This window comes from Gallus gallus, chromosome 17 (genome assembly GCF_016699485.2).
Source record: "Gallus gallus isolate bGalGal1 chromosome 17, bGalGal1.mat.broiler.GRCg7b, whole genome shotgun sequence".
NCBI classification, from domain to species: domain Eukaryota; kingdom Metazoa; phylum Chordata; class Aves; order Galliformes; family Phasianidae; genus Gallus; species Gallus gallus.
This window is the reverse complement of record NC_052548.1, coordinates 6,385,617-6,406,261: the sequence shown is the minus strand read 5'-3', so window position 1 is coordinate 6,406,261 and position 20,645 is coordinate 6,385,617. Positions and strand designations below refer to the sequence as shown.

General features: G+C 43.2%; 1 protein-coding gene across 33 annotated transcripts in view; it reads left to right on the top strand.

Annotated features, from left to right (window-relative positions):
* FNBP1 (formin binding protein 1) overlaps positions 1-20,645 on the top strand; it is a 93,475-nt gene that overhangs the window by 23,738 nt on the left and 49,092 nt on the right. For 30 of the 33 annotated variants that reach the window (XM_040649361.2, XM_046901912.1, XM_040649358.2 and 27 more), the window contains 3 exons: positions 8,438-8,553; positions 12,922-12,978; positions 15,547-15,694. In XM_040649361.2, coding sequence (XP_040505295.1) covers positions 8,438-8,553; positions 12,922-12,978; positions 15,547-15,694 — 321 coding nt within the window. Of the gene's footprint in view, positions 1-5,670; positions 5,833-8,437; positions 8,554-12,921; positions 12,979-15,546; positions 15,695-20,645 lie in introns of those variants that run through there. The other 3 variants (XM_046901910.1, XM_046901902.1, XM_040649321.2) reach the window with 1 other exon arrangement.

Here is a 20,645-nt window from a genome sequence, read left to right as displayed (position 1 = left end):
TAAACTCATTTAAGGGAAATGGATTGCTGCAGCAGCATGGGCATCTATGGAACGCATCGTGGACATTGCAAGTGATGTTTTTGAGCCTTAGGTTTTCTGTTTTCGAAGAAAAGTAGAATGTTCATTTCCAAGAATGTGACAGTTTGATGCATCGTAAGGTGAGCGTTTCCTCTTATCACAGATGTATGCAACTTAATTTGAAGCAACTCCCACTGGTAACAGATGAGGTGTGGCAAGGGTGTGCCATCACAGTGCAGCCTTCTTAGGCAGTGAATGAAAATGAAACTCCACCTATATGTTTCTCTGTACTAGATGGACTTACACTCATCCATGTGTGCTGGCCAGGCCTGAAGATCACAATCTCTGTTCTAAGAAAGCCGGACTTCCTGTTATCCTTCTGCATGCACAAGGACAGCCTCGCTGTCCTTCTCTGTCTGGTTCCCTTTGGTTCACTTGCTGTTTCTCACCTGTTGCCCATCAGCTCCATACCACATCAGCTCTTCACATCTCCTGTCCCTTTCCCAGCAACACTGCTCTGTGCCGTCTCATCTCACAGCCACTGCAGCAGCCACATCCTCTTAGGTGGCACATCCTCTCACCTTCCTTCCTGCCCACGTGCTCGTGCTGCTGCTTGCCCCGTTGCTAGCAAGGCACCGCAAGCTCTGTCTCACCACATCCTTTGCAGGGTACAGCAGGTCGAGGGGGAGGAGAAGGCTCAGTATGACACCAGGATGGTGAGGTGCAGAGTTTGGGGTCTGTCCAATGTGGGCTTTGCTGGGGAAGGCTGTGGGGTGGCAGGAGCGGCCCCCCTTGGAGCTCAGGCAGCTTTCTGGTCCTACCAGCAGCACCCACTGCTGGGCAGCTCAGCTCACACAAAGCAGTGCTTCCAGCTCATAGCTTGAGCTTCAGCAGAGAGCTGGTCATTCAGCGTACGAGAACTCGGCCAGTAGCAGCTGAACTTGCACAGGGAGGCTACTGCTGTGAACCACGTGTTGGGTTTGCAAGGCTTCCATAATGAGTGTCAAAATGGGTCACCAATGTGAGCAGCTGGGCTGTGCTCCCAGTGACCTGGCAGGTGGAGGTGTCCCTGTGCCAACCGATCCCCATGCTGCTTCTTGGGGAGCTGCTCTCTGTCCTATCTCTGCTTGCAGATCTTGCTAAGCCTTGTTTTGCACTGAGGTTTGCTGCAGAGCTCTGGGCATAATGTTGAATCACGTCCCCCAAAAGCAGGTGAGCTGTGCTAGTACAGCATGCTAGCGTTCCAGCTGGAGTTGTACCTGTGGAGCTTTGGGTCGTCTTGTGCAGTGTTGCAGTTCACCTTGTTCCCCATCAGCCCTGATGATCTCATACTCCCAAGAACTGGCCTGGCCTCCGTGTGACTGCAGTGTTCGTTGTGCTCTCCATGTGCTGGCCCCTGGGCTGTACGCTCAGTGACATTTCGTTCAGTACCTGTTTGTCTTTAGCTGAGTTTCCGTCCAGGCAGGTTAGGGAGGGCACGGCCAAAACCTGCCTGTGAGAGAGCACTTCTGCTTCATTGGCAGGAGGGGTCACCCTTGAGTTTGTGGAAGGTGGTGGTTGGGTGGGGATGGGAGAGGTTGGTATCCCTGACAAGGTTCCACCTCAGTGCCACCCTTTGCGCACATCCATACTCATGCAATGGGGCAACATTATGTTAAACCCCAAATAAGCCTGGTGTAAGCGCTGGAACTTGGGTTGCTTTGCAGCTTCAGCAGAGTGCAGAAAACAGGAAGCCTTTTAAGCCTGAAATGCAGATTGCTTAATTGCTAGTGTTTATTGGAACAAGTAGGACTATGAGAGGTGAGTTTATCTAGCAACATAAAAGATATTTCAACATAAAACATGGTCTGTTTCCAGTCCTGATTGGTGGCTTTTTTCCCACCTGTTTGGATTGCACTCAGTTGCCTGAAAATACAGCAAGGAATATTGGTTCTTTTTCTCATCTGGGTCAAGTTCTGGGGAGAATCAAAGGAGATAAAAGAATAAAAACGTTTTGGTCTGTATGGAAAATGAGTTTAAGGGATGGAGATAAAGAGGAAATGGAAGTGAAAGAGTAAATCTCAGAGTTTTCTGAGGCATTTATTACTTACATGAGGTGGAAATATGCGTGCTTAAATTGAAAGATCCATAAGAATTCAATACTTGAAATTTAAAATGAAATATGGATGAACAGAAAATTGGAAGGCAAAATGTGATCGTAAACAGTTTTGTGAAGGAGAATCGGATGTGCTGAGCTAATCCTCCCATCACCCATGCACAACATACAACAAAACAAAAGCACAGCACCGTTTGAGCATAAAGCAAAAAGAGATGCTCTCCACTTCCCATCGCTGCGTCAGTGCTGTCAGCCCTCCTCATCTGTGCTGCACGAAGCAGAAGGTTGGTGTCCTGCACTCCTGTGTGAGTACAGCACTGACCTCCCACCTGTTGTTCACTGACCACAGCTGACAAGACTGGTGTGAGAAGTTCTCTCTCCTCAGCAGTGGCTGAGTCAACAAAGGCTGCTGCTTTTCTATTTCTGCACCTTTCTGCTTTCTCAGAGCTCTTGCAGGAGCAGTCTGTACTTCATGTATTCCTTTCATTATTAATTTGCCTGAAGGCTGTGGCATTTGCATTTGGCTTTATTGTAGGTCTGTGTGGATCTGTGCATCTGAACTCTGTTGTGTTCTGCCAGCACTGCGCTGCTATGTGGGACTGAGCTGAGCCTGTGAAGGTCCCAGCAACTGTTTCTTTTTCCCCTTAAATTTGAAGTTGTTAAAATGCACTTTAAAAAAGAAAGTCAACTGGAATGGAGGTCCTGTGTTGTGTTCTTGATCTTCAGTTCTTCCTAAATAAATGCATAAGATGATTTTAGTTATGTTGTTTAAAGAAAAATAGGAATGGGAGAAGGCATAAACCAGAGGTGAAGAATATCACTCAATTCCCCTGTTCTAAGGTACTTTTTAGGAGGGTGGATAAATAATTCTGGAGGAAATGAAATGAAATTCCCTGGAGGGTGAGGCAGTGAGAAGTCTTAATAAGTATTTTTAATTTTTAATAATCATGTGTCTCTTCTTATGTTGCTGGATTAGAAACGTAGGAGGATTATGCTAAATACAGAGGCTTTGTTCTGCTGTTGGTAGCTCTGAATTTGCAGCATATGCATTCACTGCTTGTCTTTGTTTTGGCTGTTAGCTCTCACTCCTGGCACTGCTGCTACCTGTGGGAGCAATGGGAAGAGTGACAGCATCGCCTGCTTATGGATACATCAAACACTGCCACCCAGATCTGTTCCCAGCAGATCTGAACAGAGGACCTAACGATGTTTGCATGAGAAACCAAACTGAAAGCCCAGAGCTGCTTCTGTACGGTAGAGTTTGACTCCATGGCATTAGCTGTTCTGTTCATTAGAAGTGCTTACCAAGCACTGAGAGCATGGGCACATGAGTTACTCTGCTGCAGAGGCCTGAGGTTAGAGCTCAGGGAAAGACCAAGGACATCCCTTAATTTCTGCTATAGCTGAAGCCCTTTGGTGACAAATTATTACCATCATTGGATTTGAAAGAGTCCTGAGCTGAGGGATTTCACAATAGATGAAAGCTCTCTAGAGATCGGGTCAGTAAGATACTCCCTTCGGAAGACCACAGGAATAACATTTGTGTTGTTGCTCAATAATTGGTTGTATTCCATGTTATGTGGCTTAGGAATGGAGAGTGAACTTTTCTTTGCTTCCTTTATTTCCTTTTTGGTTTTTTTTAATGGCTATTTTTCTTCTTCCCAAGAGACTTTGCTTTGTTGGGGAGCGTAACATCAGGAGAATAGCTGAGAAGTGAGGGAATTTGACAGCTTAAAGTAGCAGTTAAAGCAAGGAAAAGCAAATAGAACTATTTCCATTTTAAGCATTGTTGGTGTAAAGAACTTGCAGCTGAGTTTCAGAAAGAATGCATGAACATGAAGTTCCTTGGGCAGTGATAAAAAAAAAAATACTGGGAGAGAATTAATGGAAGTGGAAAAGAAGTCAGAAACACTTTGCCTTCATGATGAAGTTCTCAAAGCTCTCTGGCTGTTTGGCTGCCTGGTTCCCATTCAGCTTAGTGATGTCTCCTCTTCTGAGCATACGTTTTTGTATGCACGTTGGAGAGAACATTAAGCAATGGAAGGACATGAGGGTGCAGCTTGTCTGATGCAGCTTGTGCTCAGCTCTGCAGTTCCACCCATGTGGGAGCTCTGGGGGGGGGGGGGGGGGGGTGGTTTGTGTCCTGTGTTGGGCCCTTCTCGTGCTTGGGGAAGGCACGCAGTGTTTGTGCTGGCATGTGTGGTGTTGGTGGGAGCTGCTGGAATCTGATGGAGGAGTTACAGCCACGGGAGCCGTTTAATTATGTGCACTTCTGGACCGTCACTCGAAGCTCCGCTGCTCCTTGTAGGGAGCTGTTGGTGCTGCAATGAGAAGTGTGGGGATTTGAAAAAGGAGGGGATGGGGTTTGGCCCTCTGGAAGGCTGAATGGAGGGTAACGCGAAGGCTGTGGTGGGAGCCACATATGTACCTCATTTGCCACTGCAGTGTTTTGCTCAAGAGTGTGTCTGTAAGTCAGCTGGCCTCTGAGTCAGAGGAAAGCAGTGAATACATTTTGGTGTTGCTTCTTTACAGAAGACAGGTGCAGGCTGGCCTCCTGTACCCCTGTGCTGTGCTCTGGTGAGAGCCTCCTCACCAAATGCTGCATCATGCTGCTTGCCTTGGTTTCTTGCTTTATTCAAAGAATGCTAAAGCCTTGTGGAATTTGTTTTCTAATGCCTTCCCTCACTGCAACAGTGAGGACGGAGGACGCTGCAAAAAGCAATGGAGGAGAATGTGTAGAATGAAATGAAAAGCTGAGACAGCAGCAAATTGAGGTACCTGCCCAGCTTGTAGCTGATGACCAAACCTGCCCAACTGTGCCTCATGCTGAATCTGCTGAATGTACATCCAGCCCTGGCAGGGGCAGTGCTGCTCTGATCAGACTTCCTGGCTCACAGCCGAGTCCCTTCTCAGCTGTGGCACACGAGTCCTCGTCAGCTCCACTCTTGCTCTGTAAGGTAGATGCCTCCCCAGCTGCCATCTTCTTCCTGGCTTTTCTTGGGATGTGAACACCTTGACTGAACTTTGTGTTCAGAGATCCTCATCCAGTTTTGCTGTTTGAGTACACGAAGCTAAAAGTGCTTATGTGAACCACAGTAGTAGCTGATGTACTGCAGCATCGTCCTCTTCATCATACCTTATTTTTTTTTCTTTCTGGGATTAATTGCTATGAAGAGCTTGTTCGAAGCTCCTTTGTACAGATTCTTGTTTAGTATCAATTGCACATACCAGAGACCATGCTCCCAATTTTGCTGACTTTATTTCATCCCTAGGGAACACAGCAAAGAACTGAAAATGGGATACATGACCCCCATATAAGACATCAGTATGGGACATTCGTGGCTTGCTGAAATAATGCTGTGACCAAACCTGAAAGGATAGAAAATGATCTTTAGTCAAGTCTGCAGAAAGGAACTAAATTCTACCTTTGCCTTGGCTCCTGAAAGCGGAGATGGGTGCTTACAGGTTATCTGGTCACAGCTGTACTGGTTACCACTCAGTGCAGGAAGAGTTTCTTTGTTGGCTGTATAAATAGAAAGGCAGTACGTTCACACGGTCAGCACCTCTGACGGCCGCACTGCCGGGGGTTCACCTCTGCACTGCTCAGCATGGAGCTCGCTTTCTCCAGACCCGACAAAGTGAGGCTCCTGAGGCAGCCCGGCAGGTTGATCCATAGCATCGCAGGGCAGAGCGAGTTGGCAGCCTGGAACAGCCTTCAGGTTTTTTTCATTCCTTAACCTAAATGGTGCTTTGAGAGAGGTCTGGGTGGTGGTGGTGGAAGAGCTTTGTCTTGCTGGTGACTTGTTCTAAAAAGCACCAGGTGCAGACAAGCCACCAGCAGGATTGCTTTCCCAGGGTGAACCTGCTCTTCATGTGTGCTCGGCATCCTTTGAGCCCTCTCCAAGGGCAGGATCTCCTTGAAAGGCATCCCCTCCTAACGGGAACCCGGCCTTTCCTCTTTGGGTACAGTTAAAGTGAGATGCTCGGTTAATTTCTTGCTGCTCCTATGGTTTATCTGTGTGATAAGGGTGGTTTAATTTGCATAGAGGGGGTAGTGCATGGATTTCCCAACCTGAGACAAGTTGGGAGTGTGTGAGAGCGTATGTAAATTGTCAGTAATGGACTGCTTTATGGGGTATTTATTTTATGTGCATGTGTTTATGTTAAATAATGTAAATGGTGGAAGAGCTGGGCGTGGGATAGCTGCACGACCTCTTGGGCAGAAGCCTTCAGAAGGCTGTGTTTGTAGCACTTCCCCGACGCCAGCGCAGTCACAGCGACTGCGGCTGTGGATGTGAAGCTGAGCAGGAGCTGCCTCATTGCAGAGTGCTGCTGCTTCCCTGCAGCCCTGCGGGTGAGCAGAGCTCTGCGCCGTACTCCATCTCTGTTCTCCCCAGCTGTGAGGTCTGTTTAAAACAAGGATTTGTCTACATGCAAATTCGTGCTGGCTCAGTGCACGTCTTCCCTTTCTGCAGAAAATCTGCGTCCTCTTTTTGAGTGAACGAGGTTACCTTTGGTGTAAGGGTGACTGCTGGAGGTCAGCGTTCTATTCTGTGTCATTTGAGGTTTTTCAGTTGCCCTCCACCATTTTGTATGGCTCCTGGAGGACAAGGCTTAGAAGTTCTGTGCTATTTTGGTATGTGCACACTTGCCCTTTTGCTGTCCCCCCCCCAGTGCCTTTTTGGTTAACTAAAACTGACATAATTTAAAGTAAAGAACTAAAGCCTAGTCTGGTTTTGCTGCATGGCTTTGAAGTAGGACCTTATGCTAAACCAGAGCAAACAGGGCGATGCTCAAAGCTCATGTGTCCAAATCCATGCATATTGCCTGCTGCTTTAACTGCTTCCTTGATAGCTTTGCAAGTTCTCATCCTGTAACATGGCTCTCATCTCTTCAAAAAGGAGTTAAAGCAGTTTTGTTGGCAAGCAGCAGCTTCTGCTTGCAATTGTTTTGCTCAGAGCTGAAGTTTTCTTTCCTGATACCAATCTAACTTACCGCCAGAACCAGAAATGCTACACTGCAGCAAGCGGATTTGCTTAAAAGCAGCAGATTCATAAGCCAAGCTTTGTAGTAACTGTGTTATTTTGTGCCTCTAAGGAAGTGGGCTTGTATTGGTTTGATAACATTTGATGATAGCCCTGCAAGCTGGAAATCACAAGGCCAAATCTTCAGAGCACAGAGAAGCTCTGCTGCGTTCACTGTGGTAGCTGAGCATCTGACCCAAATCCCTCCTTGTATTCGTACTGTTGGTGAACATGGCAAATCTAACCTCTGTGCCACAGATGTACAAAATCTGTTTTTTACTTTCCCTGTAATACGTAGCAGAGCCAGCTGCCAAGCATTTCAGGCTGGTATTAAGGGCTTGGTTTGTGTTGTATTTCGGTAAGGATAAGTATGCGATATGGCACAGTTTAAAACGTTTTCCAAGCATTGTGGAAGCATTGACTTCTGAAGTGCTGTATGGAATGGATGGCTGTGGAATTTGAGTGCAGATGAAGTAACTAAATTAACAACAAAAAAAAAAAATAGAAAAAGGTAATTTAGATTAACTCACTATACAGTAATAAGTTGGCTTGGATAATTAATTTGGATTTAGAGTTGCTTAATTTCTCTTGGCGTTTGCAAATCCCAGACGGACTCGTGGAATGTTTCTGATTGAAAAAAGATTCTATTGGAAACATGTGTGACTGTGTTTTTGAGAGCAACAATATCTGAAGAACAAAGCAGCATCTGTATATGAATGTCGCCAGACAAGAAGTCTTGCTGTAAACACAACTAATGTAATTTTGTGGCATCGTTTGTTAGCATGTCTTTTATTTCAGAACAAAACATGAGGCTGCAGGGAGAAGTAAATCGTGTTGTGTAGAAAGCTCTACCTGTTCTAGATGGTATTTAAGAGCATTACACTGACAAAGCTGGACTATAAATCTATTTTTTAGACTAATGTCAGAGTTATTATTATTATTTAGGTGCAGACCTGAGATTCACAGAACTCCTAAGAACTCTTCACAGTAAAATGAAATACTGGTCAGGGAATCCATTTCTTGTCATTCGTGATGTGTTTGCATTAGAAAATTGTGTTTGGTGGAAGGGCTGGGATTTCTGCAGTGGAAGTGCTTCAGAAATGAAAAATGAGGAGCGTTACTGATCTCATGTTCATATACAGATTTCTGTTGGTGTGAGAACCTGTGCTGCTAAATCATGTCTGACTGTGGTAATGGAAAATATTAATAACAGTGTAAAAAGTGATATGTGCTTTGGGAATTATTTTTAGTTCCCTTGGTTCAATGAGACTAAACTTCTTTTTATTATTATTCCTTGCAGGACCAGTTTGACAATTTAGAAAAGCACACGCAGTGGGGTATTGATGTTCTGGAAAAATACATCAAGTTTGTCAAGGAAAGAACAGAGATCGAACTCAGCTATGCAAAGCAGCTTAGGTAAGTTGGCATGCAAAGGTCTGCACTTAGAGTTGCATCTGTTCCGTGCCTGCAGTCCTCTGTAAATGCACATTGCAGTGGTAGTAATTTGCTGAGTTTATAATGGTTGCTGTTAGATGGAGAATAGTTTTACTTTAAAGATCTGAAAGCGAAGTTTAATTTAACATCATGTTCTTCTCTGTGATAAAAATCATGTGCTTTGTAACAGAGAAATTATTTGGGTGGCTGAGGAGCATACTAGGGCTTACTCATGATGTACTCATGGTTAAAGGCTTGGGCTTTGGGGCACAGCATTGTAATATTTCCTATGTGACTGCAAATAAATTCTGAAGAGTTTAAGAATTCAGCACAACAATGGTAATTTGCTACAGGACAAAGTTTAGGGTGGGTTTTTTGTTTTTTTCTTTTTTTTTTTGTATGACAGGCTCATAAACAGTGTGAGAGAAACTGCAGGCCAGAAAGTCAGTCTCAACACTTGGAAATTTAGTCTGCGTGTGAGTCAGACTGCAGCCTAAGATTTGTATTTTGACAGTTTTATAGTCTTGCCAGAGTTCTTGCAATGTGTTTCCTGAACAGAGCAGAAATCCTGCGGATTTATCTTGAGCAGCTAGATTACTAGAAGTTCTTGCTGTTTATTTTCTGCTATGAACTTTGGGTTGTATGTAAGGATACGAGGATATGTGAACCTGCCCTGGAAAACTGGATCAGATCCAGGGTGAATGGAGAAGGGGGATGAAGAGCCCTCCCACAGTGGCTAGCTCTTAACCTGCCCAGGGTGAGGGAGGAGTGGAGCAGTGGTGGGAATGGTTGCTAACTGGGGAGGGGAGCACAGGACTTCCTGACCCCTCCAGTACATCCATACCTTTTGTTCTGTGTGATTACGTGCATTTGAACTCCTCCCATCTTCTCAGTATTGATAAAGAATGAGATCTGTGCTTCTGGTTGATCCATATATACACAAAGCACAGTGTCTATTTAAAAAAAAAAAGTCCAGATTTTTTTGATGCTTTTCTTTTTTTAGAATGGCTTCTGAGATGAGCAATGCCTGTTATTTACTAGGGGCTGGTAGTTGATAAAGCCCTGTCTGTATGGTTATGTGCTTTCTCAGGGGAATGCCACAAGGATTCCCCAGGGTATCTGCTATAGACAAGCAGGAAATTGAAAATGAGTTGTGCAGGAACAAATTGCTCACATCCTATGGAGATGAGGTTGAATTACAAAGGCACAGTGAGCTGGAAGAAATGTAGAATGAGTAAACCAGGAAAGCCCAGCTCAGTATCTGTGTGAGTAAGTCTGTCTTACAGAGAATGATACCCTTGAACCTCTGAATTTCTTGGGATGATGAATTTTAGGTGTAAGGAGCATAATTGTGAAATCAAGTGAATAAACAGTATGTTTAAGGAAAATGGGAGGTAGTCACAGATAAAGATATTCAGAGGCTGTGAACTCCCAAGTTTTGTCTCTTACTCTGTCCCAGAATTCCAGAACAAACTTACTCCTGTTCTTTTTTTCTCTCTATATTTAATTCCATGCTCACAGTTACATTTGTGCCTTCCCCCATGGGTAAGACTTAGAGACAAATAATGCATTCATCCTTGAGGAGCCCTGAAACACAGTGCTGTTTGGAGCCATCTGAGAGTTTGAAGTATAAAGGGAAAAAGGCAAAGCAGACCTGTCAAATGTTGAGATAAAACAGTTCTGGCCATTAAAAATAAAAATAAATCATACATCTGCTTTTAATAAATTTCCCCAAGCCCATGGCAAACCTTTTGTGTGTCACATCGATTTAATGTAAAAGGGCTGCAGTGGAGGGCTCACTTACTGCTGCGTTTTGTTTTGAACTTCAGCTGGATACGGACATGTGGGGCACTGCTGCCAGTGTCGAAGTGGTGCTCCCTTGTCCTCCTTATCCAGCTGCTTATTGCACACAAACTGAGCATCAGAAAGTGCCAAAAGTCTAATGTGAAGATGGATAGATAGGACAGATTCAATGAAAAATGCTTTACATGTCAGGATGCTTTGGGAATCAGGAACCTCTGATGTATGATAAATATGGGAGGAAGAACAAGATGTCAAAGAAGTGGAAGTAAGGGAACAAAGAAGCAAGCTGGAAGGCCAGAAGAGTGATGCTGAATGAAAGGCAAACAAACATGAATCTGAGGCAGGTGCACAGACTAGCAGAACCTTTTCTGAATTGCTATTTTATTGCTGACCTGTCCTCTTATGTCTTAGTTGCTTCTTTAATCACAGTTAGATTTGAAGGTCATTGCTTTATGAGCTTGAGCCTGAGAAGTGCCAGTATTCTGGCCATGGCATTGTAGAACTGCGTGCTGAACTTCAGCATGTGAGGGTCATACTGGCTCTTAATGGGTTCAGTATCACTTCTGGATTCAGTATCACTTCTGTTTTTTTGTGTGTATCCTGGTTAAAGCCTTGCATACTATTTTGGTGGGGGGAAAAAAGAAGAGGAAAAACATAATTAAATCCAAATAAATAGAACACGTTTTCTGAGTGCATTACAAAGTCCATGGTTAAACATTTTATTGGTTTCTGAGTTGCTAATCCTTACTATATTTTCTAAATTCTTTTCCTGTGAAAGCACATGCCTCCTTCTGGTTTTTGCCCCAGCCCAGCAGCCTTTCTGTACCTTCAGAAGCTCAGAAGACAATAGTTTGTATGTCAGAATTAACTGGGTGGCACAATACTGACAATGAAGGGAGGCATGCGTTTTGTATCTGTGAAAGTCCCTTACCATGCAGTCTTCAGTGTGTTTCCTTGTTTTTCACTTTCCTCTTTAAGCAGATTTATGGAGGCGTTTCTGTGCTGCATACAGTGTTTGTAAGACTTAATGTAATCACACAGAACAGTTTGCACAATAATTGCTGTGCTGATATTTAATTGAAACTGCTGTACACAACTAGAGAAAAGCTCCTTGTTCCAGAGCATCCCCTTCTCAGAGAAGGCACAGGCTGGAATGGAGATGTTTATTTGGGGGCCTCCCAGGAGGAGTGCTTATATTTTGAGCAACACGTGTCTGTGCAAGTCTGACAGTCTGACAGCGTTCTGCCCATTGCTCTGTTTGGGCAGATGCTGCTTAATTCGATAGGGGAAAAAAACATGAGTAAGAAATGTGAGGCAAGAGGGCCTCCTGTCTCCCAGTTAGCAGTAAAAACAGCATGCAACAGGGATTGGGTTACATCCCTGAAAAAGCAGGGTTAGTAGTAGTGTGTTCTGTTTTGTTTTTCAATGAGATGCATTCTGGGAGTTCTCCAAAGAGTTTGCCATATATAGGCCAGTGACATTTCATAGTCCCTCTGAAAATGCTTCTATCGATACCACTTGAATGTCATTTGGAATCGGTAAGAAAAAAAACAACAACTTGTAAAGTTAAAGCAAATGGTTCCTATTTCACTGAGAGGTAACAGGCTGCAGGAAGGCATAAAGGCTGAGGTTAGCGTGCAGGCAATCCCAGTGCTACAGCACTGAAAAGCTCTGAACTGCTGGGCAAGATTTGTCAGCTCTCAGGTTTGCATTGTTTAAAACATGCGTGGAGTTATATTTGCTATAGTCCAAGTATGCCTTGTAATTCTGAGCTCCAAGCATCAGCAAGGTGTGCTGAGTGGTAAGCAGACAGTGTGCATCCTTTAAAGCCTGGACTTGCTGCTGACCAGGGGTTCACATTTAACCTTCAGGAGTATGAAAGCTATACTGTAAGGTAGATGTGCTAACCGAGTTATGTTCAACTTCTTTATTCAAGATACAATCACTGGAAAAGTATATCAGTAGTTGAGTATGTAGTAATGAGATGCAATCATTGCTGCTAATTGGGGTAATCAAATTTCACGTTTTTGCCAGCATGAGTTAATGATCACAGAAAGATCCCCATTTTATAACCTTGGTGCTGCTTCCCACAGCTTTACTAAGATTGCTTCTCTTCCTTGGAAGCACCCTGCAGGAGATGAGCAGACTCGCTTTGTCATGAGTGTCACCTGCAGGAAATGGCACTGTACTGAGCTGGCTGCTTTGGGTATGGAATAGCACCTTCTGCTGGGTGCACTTACAGCTTATGTAAGGATCAGTGAGAGGACTGTGAAGTGACAGGACTTGTGTTTCAGCAGAGCTGGAGCTCGGGTGCATTGACTTGATGACTTTAGTTCACGAATGTCCAGAACTTATTGCAGTTATGCAGACTGAAGCACAGACATGTGATGGGTCCTGCAGGTGCTGCTGCAATGCAGCCACACTTCTGACAGGGCAGATAGCTGGTGAATGCAAACCAAAACTGAAGCATCGCTGTTTGTATGTGCATGCAAGAAGTATCCAATTAGTTTGAAGGGGATTTTTAATTGTATTTGTTTTTAATTTTAGGAATCTTTCAAAGAAATATCAACCCAAAAAGAACTCCAAAGAAGAGGAAGAGTACAGGTACGTTCATGGCGTACTGCTGGGTGAGCATGCATGATAGAGGAAGGGGGAGAAGGCTCTGTCACCTGCTGGGATTTGGCCAGTCAAGCAGTGCAACACACAGGTTGTTCCTGCTACTAAGGAGTGGAGTTGTAAGGTAGTTTGGATTTGCCCTGTAACTGTTCAGTTCCCTTTAAATGTTCTGGGTACTGTCTTCTGGTTTTTTTTGTTTTTTTTTTCTATGTACCTTAAAATCTTCAAGCCAGCCTATTCAATCCTGGTTCTTTGAAGTGCATGACCAAACTCTGATTAGCTCCAGCAGCAACAGAAGCCGCTGTTAATTTTAGCATGAAACTTGGGCAGTCTGTACAAGTATTACATTCTCAAATGCACTGACAAGGCAGATTAGTGTGTTACTTGAAGGATCATATTATAACACCACAAGAGAAGTCGGTGGCTCTTGAAGGGTAGGAGATGTAGTTTGTATGGGCAGCATCCTGGAATGGGGGAACACATGACTGGCAGCCGTTGAAGAATGCTGCATCACCCAGCTGCCTGCTTCTGATTTAGGTGCTCAGACTGTGTCTCCCTGGTGGCCGGGGACTGATGGAGCATTTGCAGAGAGCAACTGCAGTGTCAAAGCACAGCTCCTTTGCTCTGTGACACTGGAAATGCATATGGATGATAGTAAGCCATGCCATTAAAAACACTCCTTTCCTTGATCAAAGTTATTCTTTAAAGAGAACTTTCTAGAAGAGAAGCTTTCCAATGGACAGGCTGCATGTCAGAGCTGTAACCTTTTCCTTGGAGCACTCTGACTTTTTCTAAAATTACTCCACCTCAGTGTTTTGTAATGCATCAGCTCTGAACGAAGGCACCATAGAACATTCTGACCCTGCAGCCCTTTTCTGCGGGAGGCTGCTCTGCTTTCTTAGAGCCTGGCAGCAGACTTGAACCCTTGACCTCAAAATCTGAAACATTTCACATGAGTTTGGATTCAAGTCCAACTCTTTGCTTATACTAATTTAGATTTTTGGGTCAGGCCCCCCTTCCCACCTGCTGTGTACAGCTACTCGAGTCGTTCATATCAACTGAGATAACAGCCTTTTCATTTTGGTTTTGATTTATTTTTGGTAACATTGTGTGGGAATCAGTTATTGATGCTATTGTTTCCTAAAACACTGATATTTACACAAGGAAGCTCATCTTACCAGCACAATGGCTGTTTTTCTTTGTACTTGGGATTAGGAAGAGATGTGCCTTTGGATAGCTATACCATAAATGGCACTTTGATACCATTCACTCGATAATTTTGAGTTTACTACTAGGTTTTGTGGGGTTTTTTTAACACATCTTCGTCTGCTTTTGTAAAAGGATAGTGCAGCTAAATGACTCCCGTGATGTGACACAGAAGATTCTGTGTATCCCTTGACCTTTTAAATGGAGTGTTCACCTCAGCATACTTCCCCTGTGTCTCTAAATAACATCTGGGGGTTTGTCATGTAGCCTTTGGGTGCCTTGGATGCTGCACTGAGATGGTCTAAAATCCTGCTTTCAAGCTTATTGTCAGTCTGCAGTTCTGTCTCTGGTTCCCTGTCTTTTGCAACTGGGATGTCTCTTGAGGCACCACAGCTTGGCTGTGAATGTAGCTGCTTATGTTGGTTTGGGTCTCTTTTCTTAGGTATTTTTCTCCTGTTTTTTTTTTTCTCTGATGCCTTTCATCCCCAGTCATACCATTCCTTTCTGTCCTCTAAATCTCTCCACTTTTTCTTTGGATCTTCACCTAAGGAAGATGTTTTTATTGCAGACGACTACTATTAATATTAATAGTTTTGCTAGTATGTACAAGTGCAGTGCTTCAGAGCAGCTGTCTTCCAGCTGACCAGCACAAGCAGAGGAATTTAAATGCAGCTCTGTTGGCTCACTGCTGTACAGGCCAGTGACATAATCTGCTGTTTTTGAAATTGTGTGCACAGATGTTCATTTCTCCCTTTTAATAATACATGAAATGTTGTACTGGAGATTATCTAATATGAAAAAACAAACCTTGCAGTGGAAAGTTTAAATATAAACTATATGGGTTTACAGTAAATACGTGGTCAGTAAACTCACTATCTTTCTGAAAAGTTTGTAAATTATAGCCAATATACATCCAGTGGCACTTGGAAAAGTTCTCTTTTCTGCACTGTGCTACCAAAGGGTGGTTGTTCAGGCTGGATTTTGCCAGGTTGGGTACAGTGGTGACTCTGCCATGGAGTGTAGGGCTTGGAAGAGTGTAGCTCAAAACTGGTGAGTAAAGATTAGCACAGTGAAGTCCCAGAGCTGTGCTGATAAAACATCTGGCACTCTGAAAGTGCTGTATCTTAAGAGCCGATGTCAAACTGTCTAAATCAAGATTAATTTATCAGACAACTGTCAGTGTTTGGGGCAGGCTTGCTTTTGAAAAATTCTTTCATGTGAAACTGTGCTAATCCGTATTTAGTCTCATGCAGCAATTGTAGATGCTTAAGAAGGATTCGACCTCCCTTTTCAGTGTGTGTTTCTGGAAAGAAAGGGACTAAAAGCAAAATGCATTTTTGTCCTCTGCAGGTACACATCAACTAGAGCCTTCCTAGCCACTTTAAATGAAATGAATGACTATGCCGGACAGCATGAGGTCATTTCAGAGAACATGACCTCTCTTATCATTGGAGAGTTAACTCGCTATGTGCAGGAGCTGAAACAAGAGAGGAAATCGGTAACTGAATGTTTTTTATTATTCACAATTGCTTGCTACATAAGACAGATAATTAGTGGTAGTGGAGTTCAATGTTAAGCAAAATTAATCTGCAGTTAATGAACACGAGCTTTATTAATGAACCAGGCATTAAAAAAGTGGGTTACGTGCCCTGGCCGAATCACTGAACCATTTGAATTATATGTTCTAAAATCAGACAGCTACGCCTTCAGGAGAATGCCTGCTAAATAAGGTCAGAGACCCATCTGTGCTTAAGGCTCTGTTAGCCAAAAGCTTGTGTAGGGAAGAGTCCAGCAGCACCATGTGAAGCATGAAATAAACAGAGAAGCTGTATTACTAAACCAATTGAGACAATTAATAGGAAGTTGATTCACATTTTCCTGCTTCTCAACCAGATCTGATCAACCAAACTTTCTTAAAAACAGACTTCTAATGGGAACTACAAGGTCTGCTTTGTTTTGGTGATACTGAGGAATCTTTTTCTTTCAACCTGTCACTTTCAAGACTGCTAAAATTAGGAGTTTGTTAGTACTTTATTTTAAACAGTAGCTTATGAACTCGTGTGCCTGCCACCATGAATGTTTAAAGCTGATTGTTTTGTGTGTCACCAGCTCTGAAAGACATATAGTGGAGATGCGATGGCTTTTTTCCCCTGCCTTGAGCTCCTATCTTTGGAGTGAGTGGGTATAAAATACTGTTTGAAAGCATTATTGTTAAAAACACTTGTAAACGAGATACAAAATGGCTAAGCAATGTTCAGCAGGCAGGGGAGCATCAGACCACAGCTCTCATTTCCATACAGTAGCCAAACTATTGGAAAGTGAAAAGTACTCTTACTAGTCCAGCAAAAACGTAAGCATTTATAAATAGCCCCACCAGACATTAAGGGTATGTTGAAGTGGGCGAGACCAGAGTCTGGAAATGTCCATATTTTCCCACGTTTACTATGAGAATAAGTCTGTCAACAGTGCAATGGAATATACAGACATACCTTTCATTTGCAGAATGGTGTGTAGTCTTTCAGGGGCATATTTGGCCAGCAGCATGCAAGTATGTTTTACATATGGCTGGGATAGGAGTGTGACCTCAGCCCTTTCTATGACCTGTTGTTCTGCATGAACTGTACAATATGCAAAGCCACAAAAGAGAAAGAAAGCTGTATGGCATTTGCCTGTCACTTCTAATTCTGTTACCTGATTTTTTAAATTACATGGATTTATAAAGTGATCGGAATACCTATTAGATGTTTTAAATTGAATTCTGAGAGCCTTGGTATCTTGTAAAGAATGCGAGTACTAACTGTATTGCTTGTTTGTTTTATTTGTAGAGCTTTATCATAAGGTTGGCTCACAGGGTGAATGACAAGCAAATTATTTTAATATCAGTCCAGTGATGCACTGTAGGAACAGCAGAAAGGATCTGATGGTCTATTTACCTGCTGTTGGTGATAAGTCAGCTTTTAGCAGAAGGCAGCTGTCAGTCATGGTTGCTTGTTTTGTTCTTGTAACATGAAGATAAACTGTGTGAATTATGAATCCTTGTCTGATTCCTTTGGACTTATCATTTGTGAGCAAATGGTGTTGAAAAGGAAATTGCTTCTCCCTTCAGGCATATTTCATACCATAAAACACAAATGCATCAATCAAGCTCGGATGTGCATGGCGATTCTTGTGGAAATATCACAGGTCTGATGCTCTGGCAAAACCTCATGAAATACAAATTGATGAATAGCTTGGAGTTTCTAGAAACATTGCTGGCAGAGCTCTCACGCTCACTGTTTGATACCTAATCAGCTGTTGTGTAGAAGCTGCTGTAAGCTGTAAGTCCTTCCTGAGGTTAGAACCACAGAGGGGAATTGGGAGACTCATTCTTTTTCAGTCTTGTATCATTTGGATTGAGTATTCAAGTGTCTAAATACCTGTAAAACAGAACAACGTCAGTCACAATTTCAATTTCATTTTGCTGTGCATTCTTCTTCCATAGGATAACCCCCATTGACATTAACCCTGCGTCAGGTGATGTGTTTTGTCCCTGTGGTCTCTGGAGTTAAGCATCCACCCTGTCTCCTCTTTACCTACACTCTGTGCATAAGATGGAGAACTCCCTGCACTCTTTCAGTTCTTCCCTGCTCTCCAGTGAAGTGAAACTCTTAAAAGTACAGTTCCTCACTTTCACTTCTTTCTGGAGTCTCTTGATCTTAGACAACACATGCTATTGTGTCATCTTCAGCAAGGATCTTATTAGCTGTTTTCAAGCTGAAATGTCAGTTCCAGGCTTCTCAAGAGAGATAATTTAGGTATTTTCTCAACTGTGGCTAAGAAAGACCCTCAATGCTGTAATTTCTCTGGATAGGAACTCATACATTCATTTCTGGGACAGTTCTGATTTCAAGACTCTGCTCGTAAGCTGGGTCTGACTCAGTGCTCTCCTGCAGCAGCTGCTCTCTGTCTCTAGGTAGCCACTGCTCTCACATCAACTTTGCTAAAAATGTATTTGGGAGTCGTGAACTATTCCTCTTGTTACTGCTTCTGCTTTCACCTCTACCTCCACCTCCCCTTGGGCATCGGCTGGCTCCATACAATCGAGCCTGGAAGTGAAGTCCAAGCCAGCAGCTCTGCTGCAGACTGAGCTGGTGCAGCACTGGGACCCTGTGGTTGGGAGAGAATTTACCCAGTGTCAATACATACCATTTTGTGTCAGGATAGAAGCAGAGCAGGGAATGAATGCATCCTTATGGATACTGCAGGGGCAAAAATGGCCTGGTTCTTCATAGTGGAGCATGTGCGCCCTCCCTGTGTGCATTCATACTGGGGGTATCCGTGTCAGAGAGCTTTCTGTTTCTTGTAGACTCTCAGGTGTTGATGAAAAGTAAATAATTAGAGGAATTCTGCCACATTCGTTCATTCTGAATAGTGCCCTGTTTTGCTAATAGTCCTGTGGTTTTCAGCAGGATTTCTCATGGAGTGTTGCACTGTGCAAGCATGAAACAGGATGGCAGAATACAGCTCTATCACGTGCACAATGGATTTTCTGATCTGAGCTATGGATGTGCTTTAGGCCTTTGTTTGGAGCACAGCTGCATTTTGTGCTGCAGAGGTACAGAGGAACGTTGCTGTCTTCCAGAAATTACAAACTCAATAGGCAAAGTAGACTGTAGGAAGGGGAAAAGATGTGTTGAAAGGAAATGTTTTGCCATGCTTCAAACTTTGGGCTGATTGCATTCAAATGGAGTGTTCCCCAGCTCTTGTTCTGTTACCACTTACAGTTTATGGCCCAAATGAATGGGGGTAGAGGGATTTAATTTAAATAGAGTATCTAAATTAGAAATGAATAGTAAGGTATGTTGCCAGGTAGAAGCTTGCAGGAACTGTTAATGACCAGAAAGAACACTTTGGACATTGTGGGAGATTCTGAGAAGGTACCCAGTTCTTCGGTGTGACCCCAGTAAGGGTAAGAGTGTGACAATGGACCACAAACCTGCAAGTTACTGTAGACATTATTGTTGGTGTCTTCTAGCTTTATGCTCCTTTTTTCCCCTGTTTTCATTTCCAAGTAGGCATGATCAGCTCGTTCTGTTTGTCTGGTGCAGCTAATGTAGTCTTTGGAGCCTGAGAAACATAGGTCTTGGTAGTCTGTGATTCCTTTGACATGCACCACTCCAGGAGACAACTGCAGCTGAATTAACATCAGCTTTGTTTAGATTCAAACTTGTTTCAGCAGAGTTACATGTTGAGGTGAATAATGTTTGCTCTGAAGACTGCACAGGAGAAGGAGGCTGTGTCATAATACTAAGAAGAAGCTGTGATGAACATGCAAAGATAGATGTGTTTCATGTCACCATTCACAGGACTGTCCTATACTACATTATTACCAATGAGAATGGTAGGACCTCAAGACCATGTTGTTATTCTTGGACACAAAGAATTCCCAAGAGACTATTTCCTATCTTTGCTATCAGGAAAGGAAAAGCATTTGTCAAGGCTTTCTGAGAATTAAGCTGGGAAAATTGAGGAAAAAATAATGTTCTCTGACTTCCGTCTCTATCAGTGCTTTTCTCACTGGTCATTATTTTAAGTATCGTTTGTGACAAAAGCGTAGATAGTTTGATAGAGAAGAGGAAGTACTACATTGCTAGGACTCACTTTATATTGTCCTGAGCTGAGGATGCCAGTTACAGAAAGTCAAAGGTAACTGGTTTCTGCACATGTAATCTAGTTTGAACATGGAAAACAGGAGGGAAAATGAAATGGCCTTGCACTATATCATATCTCTTAAATTCTTGAACAGGATGTTGTCAAATGAACGGCATGCTATGTGTATAAACTGACTAGAATAGTTTTTCTGACTACGTTATGTATAACACATATTTTTCTGATCTTTATTTTTATAATGTAAACAGATGCTAACGTGCAGGTCTTAAATCTAACCATGCAGTCAACTGCTGTTTACTTCCCTAAGAAAAACAAGGCTTAAATTTTTTAAATATATATATATTTTAAGCCTTTCATAAGTCAATTATTCCCCGTGGTTAGGTTTTGGTCCAGCACCATCAGCCCTGCTGTCACACCAGTGTTGTGAGTGGCTGAGGCAATCCTTTCATTTCAAACTGCCCAGGAGCTCCTCAGCAAAATCACTGGATTGTGTGGTTCTGTGTAAGATACTTCCAAGTACATCTTGCTTTTCTTGAAACGCTTTCAAAGGGTCTCTCAAAGAAAGTAGATAAGTCATCTTCTACCAAGCTTTTCTTTTCTGCTCCGTGAGTCTGTGCTTCTATCAGCCCTCGTGGATACCAAGAAAACTTGGCAAACGTCTTCCCCTGCTCCTTCTTGCAGTGGTGCTGGCAGTAACAGGCACTCTATTGTAGGTGACTCGCTAGCTGCTTCCAGGGCTTTCATCAGCATGGATGAAATCTGAGCCTAACAAAAGTCAATGAGAGTTTTGTCCTGATTGC